The sequence below is a fragment of the Calidris pugnax genome, unplaced genomic scaffold (genome assembly GCF_001431845.1).
Source record: "Calidris pugnax isolate Ruff unplaced genomic scaffold, ASM143184v1 scaffold407, whole genome shotgun sequence".
Taxonomy (NCBI): domain Eukaryota; kingdom Metazoa; phylum Chordata; class Aves; order Charadriiformes; family Scolopacidae; genus Calidris; species Calidris pugnax.
In genome coordinates this window covers 654877-673899 of record NW_015091179.1, presented here as the reverse complement: position 1 = coordinate 673899, position 19023 = coordinate 654877, and the positions used below count along the sequence as shown (strand labels likewise).

Below are 19023 nucleotides of genomic sequence, written 5' to 3'. Positions count from 1 at the left end.
TCCAAAACCACCCGTCCCTGTGTCCCTGGCCAAGCTTTTTCCTGCTGCACATAAAGGACTTGTTATTTCAGTCCCCAGCAAAGAGATCCTCATGTTTGGAAAGGGAGCGAAGGGCAACAAAGATGATTCGAGGATTGGAGCATCTCCCTTATGAAGAAAGACTGAGAGAGCTGAGACTCTTCAGTCTGGAGAAGAGAAGGCTGAAGGGAGACCTTATTAATGCTGACAAGTATCTCAAGGGTGGGTTGAAGGAGGAGGGAACCAGACTCTTTTCAGTGGTTCCCACTGAGAGGACGAGGGGCAACGGGCACAAGTTGGAACATAAGAGGTTCCACTCAAATATGAGGAAAAACTTCTTCACAGTAAGGGTGACAGAGCCCTGGAACAGGCTGCCCAGGGAGGGTGTGGAGTCCCCTTCTTTGGAGATTTTCAAGATCCGCCTGGATGCTCCTGAGTAACATGCTCTGACAAGCTCTAGGTAATCCTGCCTCAGCACAGGAGTTGGACTAGATGATCTCTATGGTCCCTTCCAACTCCAAAAATTCAGTGAAATTCAGTGAGCTGGGAGCGTGGGGTTGGAAGGAGGGGTGAAATGCAGCCCCCCCCAGCAGAGCTGGCTGGGAGCAGGCGAGCTGCAGTGCCTCACCTGGAGCATTCACCCCCCCAGGGTTATCAACGCCGAGAAGTCGGAGTTCAACGAGGACCAGGCGGCCTGCTGTCAGATCTCCATCCGGAGGAGGGAGCCGGGCCTGGAGGAGGATGAGGAGTGGCTGATCCTGTGCTCCACGCAGGTACAGCCCGTGGGCAGGCCGTGCTCACCCTGCTCCCAGCCCCGCTCTGCACCCAAGGTCCCAGCTACAAGAAGCACAGGGTTCATGCCATGTGCAAAAATCCTTCTTTGGATGCATTTCGGGGGCCCACGTACACTGTGTCTGGCCACCAGCTCTGCCCCTACGTGCCATTTCTATCTCCTTGGCCCCTGCTTTGCAGCATCTGAGGTCATCCAAGCCTTTTACTCGGTGCCCTCACCTTTCCTTTACTGTCCTTGCTCTGCTTTCGAGGGCTGGTGGGTGCTGTCATCACTGGGGGACAGCAGCATGAAGCAGGTCTTGTCCCTCTTCCCCACTGCAGTTCCTGACTGGCTACTACTGGGCGCTGTTTGATGGCCACGGGGGCCCAGAAGCTGCCATCATCGCCTCCAACTATTTGCACTACTGCATCAAGCAGAAGCTGGAGGAGGTCGTGGGAGGCATCACAGAGGCCCGGCCCCCCATGCACCTGAGCGGGCGCTGTGTTTGTGACAGCGACCCCCAGTTCGTGGAGGAGAAGCACATCCACGCAGAAGACCTGGTGGTGGGAGCCCTGGAGAACGCCTTCCAGGAATGTGTGAGTATCCTACACCAGACACCCATCCTGCTGCCCCAGGCAGTCGGGCTGTCCCTCCCTGGTCCAGGGTGGGCAGGCTCTGCAGTTCTGCAGCTCATTGAGCAGGCAGGAACATTTGGCCAAACCTGAGATCGCGCTGGGTCCGCTCCCCAACTTCTGCCCCGGATCTGGTGCACGTTGGTGGTGCTGACCCAGAGCAAACCTGCAGCATCTCAGCTGAACTGCACCCAGGGGATGCATTTCTTCGGTGCTAGATGGTGGCTCGTCAGACTTGCACAGCATGTACAAGTTTGAGATCTCCCCATCACACTCCTAATGTGGTCATTAGTCCAGCAGCAACATCATTCTTCACCTTGCTGGTTTCCCGTAGCCCATCTGCGATGGGTTTTGGCTCTGGATTTCTGCTGGCGGGCAGGAGGCAGCTGCAGAAGACAGCAGCCCGGCTCATGTCACTCTCCAGACTTGTTTAAACCAACAGGATGAAGTCATTGGCCAGGAGATGGAAGCTACGAACCAGAGAGGAGGCTGCACTGCTCTGGCTGCCCTTTATTTCCAGGGGAAGCTGTACGTGGCTAACGCTGGGGACAGCAGGTGAGTCGCAGTAAAAGGGGGAAGTGGCTGGGGGATGAGAGCTGGGAGATAAGCAGGGTTTCCACCTTCTGATTTAACCCTATAGAAGGTAAACATGCAACCCAGCCATTTCCTTCCCGCCTGCCCCAGGAGCTGTTGGGTGGATGGATGCTCTCATGCCTCCTGGAAGGGTTTTGGGATTTCAAGGGACTAATGGTGCCCAGCCACAGGGCAGCATCGGGACGGTAGTGCCAGCAGTAAGCTCAGCCTGGAGGGTGTTTGAAAGTGGAAGGTGATTTCAGATCATCATAAAGAACTTCCTCATCTGGCCTCAGCCCACTGTTCCTCTCGCGTGAGCCCTCCCATTGTGAAACCAGGCAGGTTCAGTTCTCTGCTGCAACAGTGCAATGGCAAGGGAGTTATTTAATATACACTGGCATTTTTAAATGTTCCTGGGTGCAGAGCTGTTCTCTGGCCTTGCTCTGCTGCTGGTTACCCCCGGTCCCACACCTGGCTGACCCTCTGTAAGAGGAAGGCTGAGACCTCGGTGAGGATGGACACAGCTCAGCTCTTTGCCTCTTCCCCCTCAGGGCAATTCTTGTTCTGAAGGACAACGTCGTGCCCATGAGCTGCGAGTTCACACCCGAGACAGAGAGGCAGCGAATCCAGCACTTGGTGAGTGACTCCTTCCACACATCAGGCAATCCAGCTGTGAGCACCCCAGCAGGTCAGAGAGGGCTTGTGGCAGGAGCACCACCAGCTTTCCTCGAAGGCCATTCTGGGGCCAGGATGTCATCTGGCACTAGCTAAGGAGGGCTGGGGGCAAGATTCAATCAACAACCTTCAGAATGGGAGATGCTGACGTCCTCCCTGGGATGTGCTTTCCCACTTCTGTTCTCCATTCTGCTGCTGGGATTGCCAGTCCCAAGGCAGAAGCAGTTTTGGTGCCCTGCTCTGGTGAAGGACACCAAAGTACCCTTCACTCATGCCTGCCTTCTCTCCATCCATCCTCACACCTTTCTTCCCTCCTCCAGGCTTTTCTCTTCCCCAAGCTCCTGGATGGTGAGTTCACGCGCTTTGAGTTTCCACGGAGGTTGAAGGGAGATGACGTGGGCCAGAAGGTCCTGTACCGGGATTACTTCATGGAGGGCTGGTGAGTCCTCCCTGCCTGAGGAGAAGGCTGTGGCACGGGGCAGCTTTACCTGCTCATAGCGATGGGGAGGAGAAGAGAGAAGGGCCGTGCCCCACTGGAGAGAGCAGTGGGCTTAACAGTGCAAAGCCATGCCAGGTGAAGTGAAGGATGCTGTGAGCAGCCTCCCCCCCAACTGGAGGAGTGGGACCCTGGCAGAGAGGTTAGGGAACAGTTGGGATGGTCCTCCTGGGATCCTGCAAAGTGGAGCTGGTGCAAGGAGCCCCAGTCTGGTGCAGGTACAAGCTGAGGAGGAAAGGAAGAGGGAAAAACACCTGGGCGTTCAGCAAAGGTCATTCTTCACTGCATCTGCTTCAGCAGGTCACCTTGCCCCTGCTTCTGTCAGCTGCTTGTGCGTGGGGGCACCACGAGGGCTGAGCCACAGCTGAAATGTCTGAATCCTCTGTTCTAGGGGATACAAGACGGTGGAGAAAGCCGACCTCAAGTATCCTCTTGTCCACGGTCATGGGAAGCAGGTAGCTTGATGTTTTACTGGGAAGGCAGAGGCAAAGCTGCTGGGGGTCCTCAGTGTCCCCATCCCCCATGGTCATGCTCTGGGGCTCTAGGGCAGCCCCAATGCAGCCAGCTCCCTTCGCTAGGACCCCGCTGCCTGGTTAGTGCAAACCAAAGCCCTCTGGAGCAGCGAGGTTGCACCATCCAGAGAACCTGGCAGCAGAGCAGGTGATGGCAGCCCTCAACCTGCCCGCCCTTTCCTCATCTCCCCTTCCTCACAAGAATTCATTTGGGATGAAAGCTTTATTCATCCATGCACTTTGGACGGCCTCCTCCAGCTCTAACGAACCTTCTTCTTCAAGGAGAGGATGAGAAGAGGAGCTGGGAGAGGGCAGGAGGGGGCAGGGAGAAGCAATGACCACACACATCCAGTGTCTGCTGGCTGGGGTTCAGCAGAAAGAGCCCCGTCACTTCCCCCACCTCTACAACCCACATCCTGCCCCCTTTGCAAGGAGTCAGTGCAGAACCTCCTTTGCCAGGAGAAAGGACTTCCCTCTCTCCTTTTTTTTCCCTCCAAACCAACCCACTTTTCTTCTTTGCCACCCCAAACCAAGGGTGCCACCAGGGGCGTTACCCAGAGTGTGTGCTATTGGCCACCCCAAACCAAGGGTGCCACCAGGGGCTGCCTGAGGTCTGCAGCGTTACCCAGAGTGTTAACTCCAGAGCACACAGCAGAGCTGTGCACGTGCAGGCTGGCTGTCTCCATGCTCACATCAGGCCATCACTTCTGACCACTCCTCCATCTCTCCAGTCTCCAGGGGATGCTCTGGGTGATGCTTGAAGGGTCCTAAAGGCAACACGTAGGTCAGTTGGGACAAGCCACACGTCAGCCCTCAAAGGTGCCACATCCTCACGTTTCAATACTGTTTTTGCTTTGTCTGGGGCCAGGCTCGCCTGCTGGGGACCCTGGCTGTCTCGCGAGGTCTGGGGGATCATCAACTCAAAGTCATCGACACCAACATCGAAGTCAAACCTTTCCTCTCCTGCATTCCCAAGGTCAGTCGTGGCACGTGGGAATTGCAGGGTGGAATGAAACGTGCTGCTCCCCAATCTGTAGCACCCACCTTTTGCAGACCTGGCAGGTCTTAGCTCCTTTTCCATCCTCCATCTCTCTGCAAGCTGCTCAGAGAATCCCAAAGATGGAGTAATCTAGAAGCACAGCAGCAAGGGGACATTAGAGACCCAAAGCACCCTGGTCCCACCTGAAGTCATCTGTCAGACCCCTCTGGTGCCTTGCAGGGATTGTCACTGATTTACTCCTGTCCTTTCCAGGTGAACGTGTTTGACTTTGCTCTGCATGACATTAAGGAAGATGACGTCCTCATCATGGCAACTGATGGCCTTTGGGATGTTCTGAGCAACAAAGAGGTGGCCCATATGGTCAGGAGCTTCCTTGCAGAAAACAGGACAGATCCTAACAGGTAAAACCAGCTTTGTCATCGTTTTCCCTTCCAGAGAACCTGGTCAGACCAAAAGCAGGCTGAGATCACTCTGCTTCTAGGTCAGCTCCAGCATGACCAAGCGCTCTTTTCTGTGACTCTAGAAACTGCCTCTGCATCTCCCCATATCCTAAAGGAACACTTATATAAGGCTGTTGTCTACTACTTTGACAACACAAAGCTACACCTCAGTGATGTTCTCAAGGGATAGTGCCACCTACAACTACATCTCACATTCTTTTTTCCACCCACAGATTCTCAGAACTGGCCAAGTGCTTGGTATGCAGAGCAAGGGGAAAGAAGAGAGGCCACCAGTGGATGCTGGATGACAGCCAGGAGGCATCCTACGACGACATCTCTGTATTTGTCATCCCACTGCACAACAGGGATGAGGACTGACCCTTGGACGCGGGAACTCGATGTCCCCCCTGCTGTGGTGCTGGTCAGCATCGACCCGACACCGAGGGATTTGTGCTGTGCATGTACACTCTCTTCCAGCAAAAACATCTGCAGCAGGACCTGAAAACGCACAGTCAGCACTTACAGGGATGAGGACTGACCCTTGGACGCGGGAACTCGATGTCCCCCCTGCTGTGGTGCTGGTCAGCATCGACCCGACACCGAGGGATTTGTGCTGTGCATGTACACTCTCTTCCAGCAAAAACATCTGCAGCAGGACCTGAAAACGCACAGTCAGCACTTACACAGAAGATCAACAAGAACATTAGCTCGTTAAGAACATGCAAGAGAGCAGCAGTGGGCAACAAATCATTGCCCAGAACGGGCAGAACGGGATGGCGTCAGCTGAAGTGTCCCTGAATCCACTTTACACAGAAGATCAACAAGAACATTAGCTCATTAAGAACATGCAAGAGAGCAGCAGCGGGCAACAAATCATTGCCCTTCTTTCTCTTCACTGGGCCAAGGAGACATCGCAGAGGGGGCCACGCACGAGGAAGATCTTGTGGTACAAGACTGCCAAGATCTTTATTGTACAGTGAGCCCCAAATCCACGTTTCTAGTCACCCCTTCCCCTTTTTAATATTGAGGAACGAGGATCAGTTGAGATCCAACGGGCCTCAAGAGCTGCGTTTTAATCAGACTTAGGAACTAAGTTGTACAGAACGGGATGGCGTCAGCTGAAGTGTCCCTGAATCCACTTGCTGTGGGGTGGGATGCGCTGGAAAGGCAGGAGCTGCTGCCGAGGCAGCATTGGGCACAGCCCTGCCCAGCACGGATGCTGATGCCCTCCCTGGACCTCTTGAGAAAGCTCTGCCACTTGTAGGCAGCACCACCTCCCAACAGACGGGGTGGCAGACGGAGCTCCACGTGGCTGTACGGGAGGCTCCGGTGCAAAGAGAGTGCCTTACTGTGATTTAAGTACATTTGTACGTTACGTGACGTGCTAATTTCTAACAAACCTGAGTCCCCAGCGCTCGCTGACGCATTTTCTGTTCACTCGGGTGACTTCTGACAGCGGAGCTGGTCTTGTAGCCATAGCCCTTCTGGGAAGGGAAGCATTTAATCTAAATTAATTCTAATTCAGAGTGGCTGCAAGTAGAATAAAGCCGGCCCGTACGCTCCTTGCGACAGGAACAGCAGCACAGAAGACACCCCAAACCCAGTCGTGCCTTAAACTCTGCAGATCCGCTTCCCAAGTGGTGCATTAGGCAGGGAAACTCAGATCTGGACACACTTCCCCAGTCCCCACTTCTGTTATTACTCATTACACAAGTTGTGATACTCCCGAGAAAAGCGGATGAAAGTTCAAATAAAAGTCCTTTCCCCCCCATATGTCTTACTGCAGTTTTATTCCTGTCAGTGGTATTACACAGACCTGGGATGGAGAAAAACTACTTTAGAAAATGGCAGAAAGGGGGAGTTTTTGCTTTGGATGTCTCTTTTCCAAAAGCCAGTGTTGTTAGTAGAAGTATTCCTGGCCCAGGTGCTTTCCTCCCACCTGCAGTGGGAGGCCTGGATGGAGGAACGGGGCAGCCCTTTCAGCCACCTCCCCGTGGTTTCAGCAGGGGAGAGAACAAAAAACATATCTCTAACTTTGCTCTTCCCCAATCCTCTCAAGTTGAACCTGAAAACGATGCATAGTGTTTTACAGATGTTAACCCACTTCTGGTTGCCCCCTACAGCAGCTGTAATGCTGGAGATACATTGACTGCACTGATCAAGCCTCCCGTTAATCCCACCCAACAAGCTCTTTTTCCACCTTCCCACTGAGACAGGGCTCAGCTCTTCCATCCAGAGCACAGGCTCCTGCAAACACCCCTCTACACCTCGACACGTGGCTGTCCCAGGACTGCTGCCCTGTCCTCATACATTCCTGGGCAAGAAAAGCCTCTCAAAACAGGCAGTTTATGTAGGGATGGCTTCAGAGCATCAGAGTTTTCACTACAGAGCTTCACACTTTACAAAACAGAAAAAAACCCCACAACCATGGATGATTTTCCCATTCCCCCTCTGAGCAACCAGTGAGTTGTATCACACCGGACAAAGGCAGAATTTACAGCACTCGGTGATCTCTCTACAAAATATTTATTGTTAACAGCCACAACATTGAATTCTCCACATACGTAGTATTTTGTGACAAAGCATAATTTGACTTGACGTATTTACACCCAGGAGGCAGACTCCCCGTACCAGCTCACGACCAGAGAGACCAGTTCCCAAAAGGCTCACCAGGATCCTCGCCCCTGACCCAAAACCGAGGTGAAGTCTCTTAAAGTGCAAATATAGTCAAGGGGCATTGGAAAATAGACACTGCTGCTTCCAAACTTGTTCCTCGGTTGCTCCTGTGTCCCCCAGAGCAGGGGCTGGGACTCAACCAAGGACCCGGGGGACTCAAAACTCTCAAAGACCAACTCAGTTACACCCCAAGTCTCCTTCAGCCCAAACAGATGTGCTCCCTCCCCCCCCAACTTATTTAGAGAGGGGCTGTTGAGTCTCACTTCCCTCTTGCTTTGAAGGTCTTTACGTCATCCCAAACAACACGGAGGGGAGGGATTAATCTTTTAAACATCAAATTTGGGAAGGGAACGCCGTTTCCTGCTTGGCTTTACGTAAGGTTGGAGACTCCACTAGACCCAGGAGTGCTGTTTTTAATGAGGTTTCCAATTAGGCAGCTGCCCTGAAGAGCACAGGAATCCCAGTCCTGATACTTTTAGAGAATCACAGAGCAGCTGGAAGCTAAAAGCTTTATTCACCTTCTGACCCTCCAGAAACACGCCACGCTCAAGTTTCTTGGCCATACTTGGCCCATTTCCCTCTCTTTAAAGGCAGACGGAAAACGCCCAGTGCTACATCACCCCAGAAAGGAGCCTCTGCCTGGGCGGGTGGCAGCCAGCCCTGGGAAGGTGCTCAAGGTTTAATTATGAACCATAAATGTACCTTCCTTCACTCCAGAAAGCCACCAGTGTCCTCAGCGTGTGTGTCCTTCTTTCTCTTAAACATTTCATGCTACAACGCACAATGTTTGACAACACCACAAGCGCGAGAGCTGAACAACTGTCTCTGGGCAAGCGCCAGAACCACGTTTTTAGAATTTTTACAGCATTTTTAGAATAAAAGACCTCCAAATGCTTCCCTCTGAAAAGTACCACAAAAAATGTTTGGAGGAGGCTCTCCATTCACTTCCTCAGGCAACAGACCTGGTAAAACCCTGAACGATTTGCTACCGAACGCTGAAGTTTAACTGTTAAAACGCACTACAAACCCCAAATACCTGTAGGATACAGAGCACTGCAGAACACGGCTGCTTACAGAAACACCAACAATGGCAAAATAGCACCGAGCAGCCTGAAATGCAACAATACTGAGCTGAAGAGGTGGCTGGGGAAACCCAGTCAACTGTGAGGACTGAGATAACCATCTCCCTTTGCGCTGGGCATTCACAGGTGACAGTGGGACAGTACAGCTGGGAAGAGGGATGCTGCTGTAGTAGCATGAATTTCTCATTTGCGTCTCCAAGAGAAGGCCTGTTTGTCAAGATGGACAGCATCAGCTCACTGTTCCCTTCCCTCCTCTGGCTCAGAGGGCAGGAAACCCCCATCCCAGAGCCGTGCCGTTAGAAACAGCTCTGAACTCGTGTGGCAGCACCAGCAGAGGAACACCACGGGGTCCAAGAAGCATCAACCACAGCATCAACCCAAACACCAGGTTTATCAGACCAGCAGAGGTGGGGCAGGGCTCCTGCCAACTGTCACGGGCAAATGCTGCAGCTCAGCACCTGCTGCTGCTTTAGAGGAACCAGCAGCAGAGAAATGATCATTCCCCATCACATTGCCATCAACAAGGGCTGTAAAAACAACAAAAAACACAAAAAAAACAGCAAGGAAAAGCAAACCAGAAGCAGCCGCTCCACAGGCCAATTTTCCAATTATATACAGGACCCCACAGTCGAGACGAACTTTGCTGTAAGAGGGGAACATCCAGACAGCTGACCCAAGGAAAAAGGCTCGAGCGCTGCTCTGCGGCATGGACCTGCCCTTGAGAGCAGACACAACGTGCCCACGGCTGTGCCTGTCACCTTCCTGGCACTTTACATTTAGAGGGGACGCGCATGTGACTGGGAAAGGATGGACTTTCCAAGCTGTGACCCAGCACAAAGTCAGGTGTGTCTGGAAAGGCAAGAATACAATCAACGCCGTATTTACGCCGAGCCTGTCCCAGCCTGCTGCTGGTGGATGCATCTGATCAATTCAGCGCCTCAGGAAAAAGAAACAGGAGCCAGGCTTGAAGAGCAGCTTGCCAGCCTTTCCGTGCCACTCGTCCACAAGCCCCTCTGAAGCAGGAGAGCACGTCCCTCCTGTCTCTTTGCAGGGGCAATTCCTTGGAGCGGGGCCACAGCAAAGCAGCGTCAGCAGAGTCACACGTAAAAATTTTAAAATTCAATTTTGAAAACATCATCTGACAACGGAAACGTCGTCGCTCTTTCGGGGCTATCGCTGAAAAGCTGCAAGACCTGTAACAAAACGCATGAGGAACTAACTGCGAGTCAGTTTTATCAACAAGGGGCTACAGGTCTAAGCCTGGCTTGGGGAGAATTTAATGGAGCTTATTTACAAACCAGGAGGGGAAAACTGCGTTGGTGAAGGTAAACAGCCTAGACACCCCACAATACTGGCCCACATCATATTCTTTAATATCTAAAAGTAAAAAAATATGGCCCATTCCCACTGCCCTCCCTCCCCCCCCCAATATTTACAAGTAAGATCAGCCAAGATGATACATAAGGAAGATACACAGGCAGACTGTGCTTTCAGTCTCAGTTTGGTTTCTCCATCTTCCTGCTGACAGACTCCTTTATTGCTCGGGACACTGATGGCACCTCGTCCATACGGTCTGTGCCCCCCGGGACGCCGGCACAGCAATCAGCAGGGAGGCTTCGGCAAGCCCTGGCAGTGGACAAAACCTGTGTGGTTCATTGCAGGCTGAATCCCCAACAGAAGGATGACAGGACGTATAATGTATATATTTACAGTCATCCACTCTTTCAGCGCGTGTTCCACTGCAAGAGACTCCAGCATCTGCTGTGTGAGTTGGGAACTGTCAGTGTTGGCGTTTGGCACAGAAGTAACTTCTCATCTGTGGGCTGCAGCGAAACCAAAGAGATCCCAGATGTGGAAAACATGCACTTACGGGAAGGAACTGCACATTCCACCTCGGAACATCGATAGCCAATAGTGTGCACTTACAGAAGGAAAACACACAAATAACAGCTTAAAAAAATTTTTTTAAAAATACAGCCACAAACATTTTGTAAATAAACCAAACTTCATTGCTCTTGGAAATAATACTGTGTCAGTTCCAACTTGGGCTGAAGCCTGCTGGGCACGGCCGGGAAGGTGAGAACGTGTAGCGTGCTGCTTCTGAACATGCCAGGAGGCCCAGTGGAAGAGTCCTCATGAAGGAATGCAGCAAATAAAGGTAAAACATATGGAAACATACGCAGGAACACAGTCTAGGAGCCCTAGGCAATTCCAATACTATGCTTGCAATGATGTGCTGCTGTTAGCAGTATGGAAGTCATCTGACAGCAGCTGCAGCGTAGGAATTAGTCATCAATAGTTGGCAACCAGAAGGCCTACAGAAGAGGAAAGAAAGAACACCTTTTAGAGAGCAGAACATGAATCTCTCCTGCAGCACAGAGCAGGAGCTGATCACTGCTCCCTTCTATAAGCCCAAAGGCAGAGACTATGGAAGAGGCAGCAACGCCCTCCCAGCAGTTTAAGGTTCCACCCTGTGCTTACACTGCTCTCGTGCACAGCACGTTCTCCAGAGCAGGCCACTCTTACACAAACTGAAAATACCAGCCACGTACAGTAACCTAAACAACTCACACTCCGTGTGTGCTTTCACGTGTGTGTTAAACACTGGTTCATCAGGTATGCTGCCCCACATCTACCTGCCAGGTAAGGTGCAATCAATGTGCAACAGACGGGGGCCCAGCTCTGGCCACAGCCCAGGGAAATGCCCATTAGTGGCACTAAAGCCTTCTCACATTCATTTCTAAAATGATCAGCACCTCATTGAGCTAGCAGGAACTTAAAACACTTTCCTTACCATATTAGAACATGCACTAGCAAAAGTCATGAATTTGGGGTTGAACTGCAGACAGGTTATAGGACCTGTGTGTTTCCCATCCAGCACAGCCACCTTCATCCCACTTTCCCCATTCCAAACATGAATCTTCCCATCCTCTGAACCTGCAGACAGGAGTGGAAAACGGGACATGTGAGATATATTGGAGAGGCCAGCAGAAAAAATGAAGTATATAACTTTTTCTGTTAGAGAACTGTAGGGACAAGCATGTCTCGACTTCAGAGCTTCATCTTTAAAATACCCAAATTACAAAACCTCACTGGAGTTTACACACCTGTATCCAAACAGCAGGTTTGTATCACAGTGCAACACGATTCTGGCAAAGGGGTTAACAACTACGGTCACCCAGCAGAAAAGGAGAGCTGACTCCATTCCGTGGAGGAGGAAGGACCCTTGCCCACTTGTACTGATGTGCGAGAGGCCAGAAGCTGGGTGTGAGAGTCACTGTTCACACAAGTTCTCAGTTCAGACACAGTAGGAGATAAAGCTTTCACTTGGTAGGCACAGGATCAAGTCAAAGGCTTCACCACTGAAGGCTACCAGATTTCAATGCACTATGCCAAATACCAGAGGACATCTCACTGGAGACATCGACTCTCCACATTGCCACAACAGGACAGGTTTGTCATTTTTAAATGGCATTTTGCATACCCCTCTGAGGCTGGGCACTTAACATTTTCGTAATTCAATTCTGCTTTAGTCTCATTTTAAATAGGATTCCTAATAAAAGTGCATGATATTTTCTTCTTCTGTATTTATATGTGCAGTGTTTCAGAAAGGAAAAATTAAGAAGCACGAGTTACAGCTCCACCGTATGTAAAAACTGAACAGAAATAAGTGTTTGGGAACTTCTTCCATTTGGAAGGTCACAACAGGAAGGTAAATGTGTGCAATAAAGAGTTCTCTAGAGACAAAACAAACAAAGAACCCCCTGATTTCTCTGCAATCCGGAAGTTCTCAACCAGAACAACAAAAAAGGTTTTGCCAAGACCATCACTCATCCAGGAAAAATGAGGGTCCACCAGGCTGATGGCTACTGCTTCTATGGAGGGTTAAGCAGAGCTTCTTCCACAGACATGGGGATTTATAAGAACTACATGAACAAAATGCAGCTGCCCCAGCACGTCACCAGTGCAGGAACGTCCCCTGGATGTTCCCTGGATCAGGGGATATGCTTGGATCAGTTGTCCAAGCACAACATACAGCCCCAAAACGCTCTGAGGCAGCACATGAGCACATCCTGGACACAGGGTGAGGATCAATGACATCAATTATACGACAGGTCTCCGTGCATTACAACTGTTTACCCATTTCTTATCTTTTTTGAAATAGTATTCATATATAAAGGAAAAAATTAATGTCTTCTTGCAGCCTCATTTACATTTCAGTCTAGAAATGCTGAGTAAACTAACAAAATACAAAAAAGCTTCCAGCTGCACTGTATCATTTAAATACATTCTGCTTCCCAACAGACACAACTTTAGTCCCACGTAACAGACCTCACTTCAGAGCACTGAAATTCTTTCCAAGAAGAATTATCTTACCTATCATGATGAACTGAGAGTCTGGTGTGAATGATGCCTCCAGCGTGACAGCCTTACTATTGTTATAACCCTATGGCACAAAACAGGAGAACAGGCAGTGGAGAGCGTGTCCACAGTGATCTGGCAACCAAAGGACAGTTGTTCCCCAAACTAACAGCAGGTAACACAGGCAAAGTGCTCACCCCAAACGTATGCAGGATGGCTCCTTTAAAGGCATCAATCAGCCGAATGAACCCTCCATTAGTTGATATGAGGATGAGTTTGCCATCGTTGCTGAACTTCAGGCCTGTCCACTCACACGTCCGATCATACTGCATCTTAAACGTAGCAAATGGCCCCTTCAAAGGAAAAATGGGAATTATGATGTAGACTCTGTGCATTGCTGCTAATAAGAGTTTGCTCTTAACCTTAGCTCAGGAATAAGTTCAAGATTTTTCAAAACAAAATCTTTGGTCCTAAGATACCAAAGGAAAGTGTCATTGCAAAAACATGTCACCAGACGTGTTAGTTTCAAAGAAGTGTGAATCCACAGTTTCCATAGCAAAGAAAAGCCACAGAAGGGTGTTTCAATACCCAACAGTCCTGGACTTTACCACATTCAACAGCAGGATTAATTTAAGGTAGGATGAAGTTTTCAAACAAGACTGCTAATTGAAGTTAGAGAAAGAGCCTGAGCCAGTGTTATTGTCACTGACTTTTTGAAAACCATGGAACAAACTATGGTCAGTGCGTAGCCAGTTCAGCTGCCCACCCAATTCATCTCCTTGGAAATTTCCATCTTTCCTGACAATCCTGGCTCCATCTTTGCCAGTTTTCTTCCAGAATAAGCAGCAAGGAAAACAAGCAAACAAAACACAACACCGAAACCCAACAACAACAAAAAGCCTAAAAAGGAGTTTGGAATGGGTTAAAGAGTTAGCAGAAGTAAACTTTAACAGTGGTTCAAGAGTGGATTTCAGGATTTGGTGATGGTTCATACGCCTCTAAGATTAGTACTAACTTAAAACTCTCTAGGTGCAAAGTAGGCACCCTGGGTAATAAACTGGAGTAAAGAAATCCAGCCTCTGAGCACTGAGTTTAGACCAATTCTTTCAAGCTAAAAGGTTTAAGAAGTGAAGTTAGGGTAGGTCACCTTGTCAAAAGATCGGAGATCGTAAAGCTTCACCATTTCAGAATTGACTCCAGCAGCAAAAATCAACCCTTCTGGGTCAAAAGAACACACAGGCTTCCCCTGGAGATGCATTAAACCCTAGAAAATAGAAATTGTCCACATTAATTTGCAAAACTGATGCTCACATTTCTACTACCACCCTTTGAGTCCACTGTGAGCAGGACAGCAGCCTACAGGCACAATAACTGAATTACAACTGTAAATATTGAGGTTTCACAAAAGTTCAGAACTCAGCTTCTCAAAAGCAATTCTGACTACTTCAGGTCATCATACAGAGCTTCCAGTTTGCCACAGTGACAAAGTTTACATTAGAACAAATAAAAAACCCATTTGAGCTGTCATTCACTCAAAAAGTACCCAGAGAAGGGAGGATGTGGCTTTATTAAAAACCACACCAGGCAGTACCACAAAACACTGCTGCTGTGATTAGATTGATAGCCATGCTCTACCAAATATGGGTGCAAAGGAGGGGAAAAAAAAAAAAAAAAGAAAAGGTATTTTGAAAGCAAGTACAAATACCCTCCCCAGTGAACAGCACTGCTGAGCTTTCCACGTCTGTTTAATGAAAACTCATATCTTTTGGAAGCCAACAGACTTTACATATTAAAATTGACAGATTACTATCAATGCTTATTTTTAATGTTAACTTTTTCTGAACCCACATAGTAGAAAAGACTTGAGAAAATTCAGTAAAAGCCAACAGGAGATAATTTTCTGTATCCTGACTGGCAGATCTGTGCATGTCAGCCAAATACCTTTATGTAGCTGTATGCACATAAATAACAACACATCTTTGATTACATCAACAATATGTTTGTTTCTGCATTTCTGAAATACCATTCTTCTCTAGAGAAATCTAGAGACTCTACTACTTCTCTCTCCTTTCCAATTTAGGTCAGTTTTCCCTGCGGTCTCTGAAGACTAGGCAGTCAGCTACCAATATTCAAGGCTCTCACAAGTGGGACATCTCTGGTTTCATGATAATATTTCTTAGGCACCACGGCTGCCATCTCATGGGCAAGTTGAAATTTACAAGCAACACTTCCTCAACCTGTTTCCTAAACTGCTGGGTGCAGCTTCCAGTAACAAATCCCAGTTTTACCACTCTTACAACTTCAGGCATCAGCAAAAATCACAGACCTGCTACTGAAGTTACAACCCTGTCTCATTGGTAGCAACTCAGATTGAGATTCATCCCAATGGAAATCTACAAACTGGCATTAAAGGCATACTCCCAGAGAAAGGCAAAATTCAGATTTTTTTTTTTGTCAGAAAAAGCTTGGGTTTAATACAGATAAAACCATTTTATAGGAAATCTAACCTTTTCTTCCTTTTGCATTTGCAGTTACATAATCGGGAATAAGAACATAGCCCCCTCTCACAAGGAAAATGGTCCCAGTGAGATGGAAAATAGGAGAGCACAACTCTACGTGCCCAGATGTAGGGACAAAACAGCCCATCACCAATAAAAGGTGGAGATTCTACTCCTAGACTTTCATCCCTGCCCATGCTGCCAGCTCTGCTACTTTTCTCAGCCCACATAATCCTGCTTCCACTAAAAAAAAGTACAGTAAGCTATTTCAGCAAAATAAATTTTAAAAAAGCCAAATAGGGTTTTGCCTTGCTAGAAAGCTAAATCTGCTCACAAACAGGTCTGATGAACAACAAAGGTGATGTAAGGAGGGTGTAGACCATCTGGCTGCTGTGTTCCTTTAGATCATCAGCTTCTTCATCAAATTTAATTGCATCAATTTTAAACACAAACACACTGTAACTACCCAGATAAAATGCATCTCCCAATGCCCCTTCTGCTGCCATTCCCAACCCAGGAGCGATGCCAGCTGAGAGAGAACACTCTCTGCATGGGGGTAGCAGCCTGATGAAGAAGCTGAAGGGTGACACCCAGCTCTTCTCTTGTTTCATCAACTGCGGGTGCTATTTCTTGCTCTTCCCAGCAGAGACACAGGTGAAAGTGAGTGGTGTTACACAATGTGACATACATTTTTCACGGAGATTTGTGATCAAGGCTCCTTCACATTCCAGGAAGGTGTGAACACTAAACCAGCAGCATACATTTTGGACAGTATTTTTGTTTTATAACAAGCAGACATCCATTTTTCATCCTTCTAAGTGGAAGTGCAACACACCAAGCACATGAATTTGACATCCTACCTGGCAATTTGGAGAACGGAGATCCCAAAGTCGAATAGTTTTATCAAGGGATCCAGAAATAAAAGTGTCATCCACTGGAGACATCGAAAGAGCAACCACTCTGCAACACAGGAGACCACGTGCATCAGAAACACACAAAAGACGTGAATGGAGCAACACCCACCCCAGCAGTTGTGTACAAGCTCCTAATTGCCATGAATAGTTCTACAAAGCAAAAACTAGAGTGAATCGAGTGTAACATAACTCACCCTCGTTACAATCATTATTTCAATTTCTCCTGTAATGGGTCCAAACCACATCTTACCTTTTTGTATGCCCTGGGAAATACCGAATGTATTTGTTGTCGTGCAGGGAGAGGTATCGGATTGTATCTGAAAATATAAACAAACCATAAACTTTATTATACCATGAACCCAACCTCATCTAAAATGGTCACACAGTAAACTTGCTCCCCACAGCAACAGCAATTTTGCCACAGTAAGTCTGGTCATTCAATTTCAAGTCAGACTTTGAAACAGAATCAAGTTAGAAACAGACATAAAGCATAAAACAAGGCAAAATCAGGAATCAGGCACCAGGAAAAGATACTTCCCACAGTCTCAAGTCATATTACAGCTTAAAGGCAAACTGTCATGTGATTTATGTAAGTTAATGTCAAAGCTGCTCAAATTTAAGTACCGGTAGGTTTTATTTCAACATTCTCACAAAATGGAGAGTATCAAATTTACAAAGTTGATACTACCACTTTTTTTTTTTTGCTATACAGTATGAATCTTGCTGTCTTACCAATGTACACGTCCAGCAAGTAAGGCTCCAACCAAGCACTAAGCACAGAAAATGTGCAAATTCTAGCACTTAGCCAAAAACAAGATAAAAACATGACCCTCAAAGCCAGGACAAGACCATTAAAAAGCAGCAAATCTTTTTTCTTTTTTCAATCTGACAATCAACAGCTTCCCACAATCTCAGCGCTTAGAGCAACTAAGCTTTAAGAAGAGGACAGAGGAGTCATCTAAAGCTCAGTTCACTTAAAGGCAATCTTAAAAACATACTGAATAAATCAGAGCGGCATCTCAACATTTCTCAAGTGGTAATTTTATTCTGAGTGACTATAGATGAACATACCAAGAGTTGCCCAGAATTTTGGGAGATGCTTCCCCCCAAGGTTAAAAGGTATCTTTGTAAGAAGAAACAATTACTAAAGCACAGAAGCCCCTTTTTAATCTTTATGTGCAAATCCATCTGAGTGATGAAACATGAAGAGCACGAACTAAACCTCTGCTATGGGAAAGCAGCATCAGCAAAATCCCTTCTCACACTTGGTGAGTCCTCACACTCACTGTTAGGTTTTTGCTGGATGGGAGAGATGTGTATTATGCACCTGCACCATATAGTGCCAACAGACTCTGTGCTGCTGTAACACCAAGTCCTGCTGAAGCTCCAGAAATTATCTGAGGGAAAAGGACATTTTTACTTTTGACTCAGAAGAACAAGAGCCAACAGGATGCAATATGCACAGAGCATTTTAAAACTCCTAAAAGCTACTGTGTTAAGAGCTTTTTGAAAAGTTCATTCAGCAAAATCCAGTTTCTGTGAAAAAATTATCAAGTTACCATTTTTGCCTTTGGTTTCACATCAAGCTGAGATCAGAGTTCTAGACCACCCTCCAGTATTTGACAAGAAAACTAAAGCTGCCTGATCCAACTGGAAACATGATGCTGGTGACACACCATTCTGAAAGGCTCCAAATGACCCGAGGTGAGTATCCAAAACATGAATCCCCAACACCACTGTCACACCCCATCACGGCGAGAACCGATACGCTTCAAGCATGTTGTTAAGACACATCAAGTTTTTCCTGCCAGAAGTGTCATTACCTGATTTCTGAAGTATCCATGCAGAATTTCATCTTCCTTTGCTGAAGATGAAGCACTGGGGAACTGTGATCCTTTGTGATCCTTTTTGTTGGCAGCGCTCTGTCCCAGGCAAGGCAGTGGCCTGTACAGTTATCTCCTGTACCGGGTGGTATCATAGACCCTCAAACTGTACAAACTACTACCTCAGCCTGGAATCAGGCAAGAGGCTCAAAGGTCTTGAGGAAATCTTCTGAAGTGGATTGGTAGCAACTCAACACATAAAATGCTTGGGAGCAGCATTTCCTATAACACATTCCCGGGTTTATTTTCCCTCCCAATAACTGTGTAACAGGTTAAATACAATGCATTTTGCCCAAGAAAGCATGCGTTAGGGACTACAGAGTACCTGGACCCATACAGAACACACCGCTGGTTTTATTAGGCTAAAAGTTTGTAACAGCAACAAATACTTTCATATTCCATCTTTTTCTTCTCTTCTAAACAAGTTTTTATTACAATGCTACCTCACAGGATGAAAACTCTTAAGTTTCAGTTCCTCAAAAGCTTACCG

The 19023-nt window shown here is 47.9% G+C and overlaps 2 protein-coding genes across 3 annotated transcripts; one reads left to right on the top strand and one right to left on the bottom strand.

Moving 5' to 3' along the window:
• Nucleotides 1-1138: 1138 nt before the first annotated feature.
• On the top strand, nucleotides 1139-5901 carry PPM1M (protein phosphatase, Mg2+/Mn2+ dependent 1M). Its single transcript, XM_014959395.1, has 9 exons — nucleotides 1139-1386; nucleotides 1865-1977; nucleotides 2547-2631; nucleotides 2991-3109; nucleotides 3558-3621; nucleotides 4547-4654; nucleotides 4931-5079; nucleotides 5352-5533; nucleotides 5694-5901. Exons 1-8 carry the CDS (start codon nucleotides 1273-1275, stop codon nucleotides 5494-5496), a joined length of 897 nt encoding a protein of 298 aa, XP_014814881.1. The 5' UTR covers nucleotides 1139-1272; the 3' UTR covers nucleotides 5497-5533; nucleotides 5694-5901.
• A 1726-nt stretch (nucleotides 5902-7627) lies between these two features.
• WDR82 (WD repeat domain 82) lies at nucleotides 7628-18567 on the bottom strand. Of its 2 annotated transcripts, XM_014959468.1 has the most exons (8): nucleotides 18474-18544; nucleotides 16901-16967; nucleotides 16597-16696; nucleotides 14386-14502; nucleotides 13436-13591; nucleotides 13254-13323; nucleotides 11671-11813; nucleotides 7628-11191 (listed from the first exon to the last, which is right to left on the bottom strand). In XM_014959468.1, the coding sequence occupies exons 3-8, from the start codon at nucleotides 16678-16680 to the stop codon at nucleotides 11162-11164; spliced, it is 600 nt and encodes a 199-aa protein (XP_014814954.1). In that variant the 5' UTR covers nucleotides 16681-16696; nucleotides 16901-16967; nucleotides 18474-18544; the 3' UTR covers nucleotides 7628-11161. The 2 variants fall into 2 exon arrangements, with proteins under 2 accessions (XP_014814954.1, XP_014814953.1); XM_014959467.1 differs by having other exon boundaries at nucleotides 16901-18567.
• Nucleotides 18568-19023: the final 456 nt, after the last annotated feature.

Coding starts and splice junctions, on each gene's coding strand:
- PPM1M (XM_014959395.1), top strand. CDS start 1,273: ATGCACCTGAGCGGGCGCTGTGTTTGTGACAGCGACCCCCAGTTCGTG. Junction 1,978..2,546: donor GCTAACGCTGGGGACAGCAG/GTGAGTCGCAGT, acceptor CTTCCCCCTCAG/GGCAATTCTTGTTCTGAAGG. Junction 4,655..4,930: donor TCCTCTCCTGCATTCCCAAG/GTCAGTCGTGGC, acceptor TGTCCTTTCCAG/GTGAACGTGTTTGACTTTGC.
- WDR82 (XM_014959467.1), bottom strand. CDS start 17,019: ATGAGGTTGGGTTCATGGTATAATAAAGTTTATGGTTTGTTTATATTT. Junction 11,814..13,253: donor CTCTCAGTTCATCATGATAG/GTAAGATAATTC, acceptor TCCTGTCTGCAG/GTTCAGAGGATGGGAAGATT. Junction 11,192..11,670: donor CTAGTGCATGTTCTAATATG/GTAAGGAAAGTG, acceptor CCTCTTCTGTAG/GCCTTCTGGTTGCCAACTAT.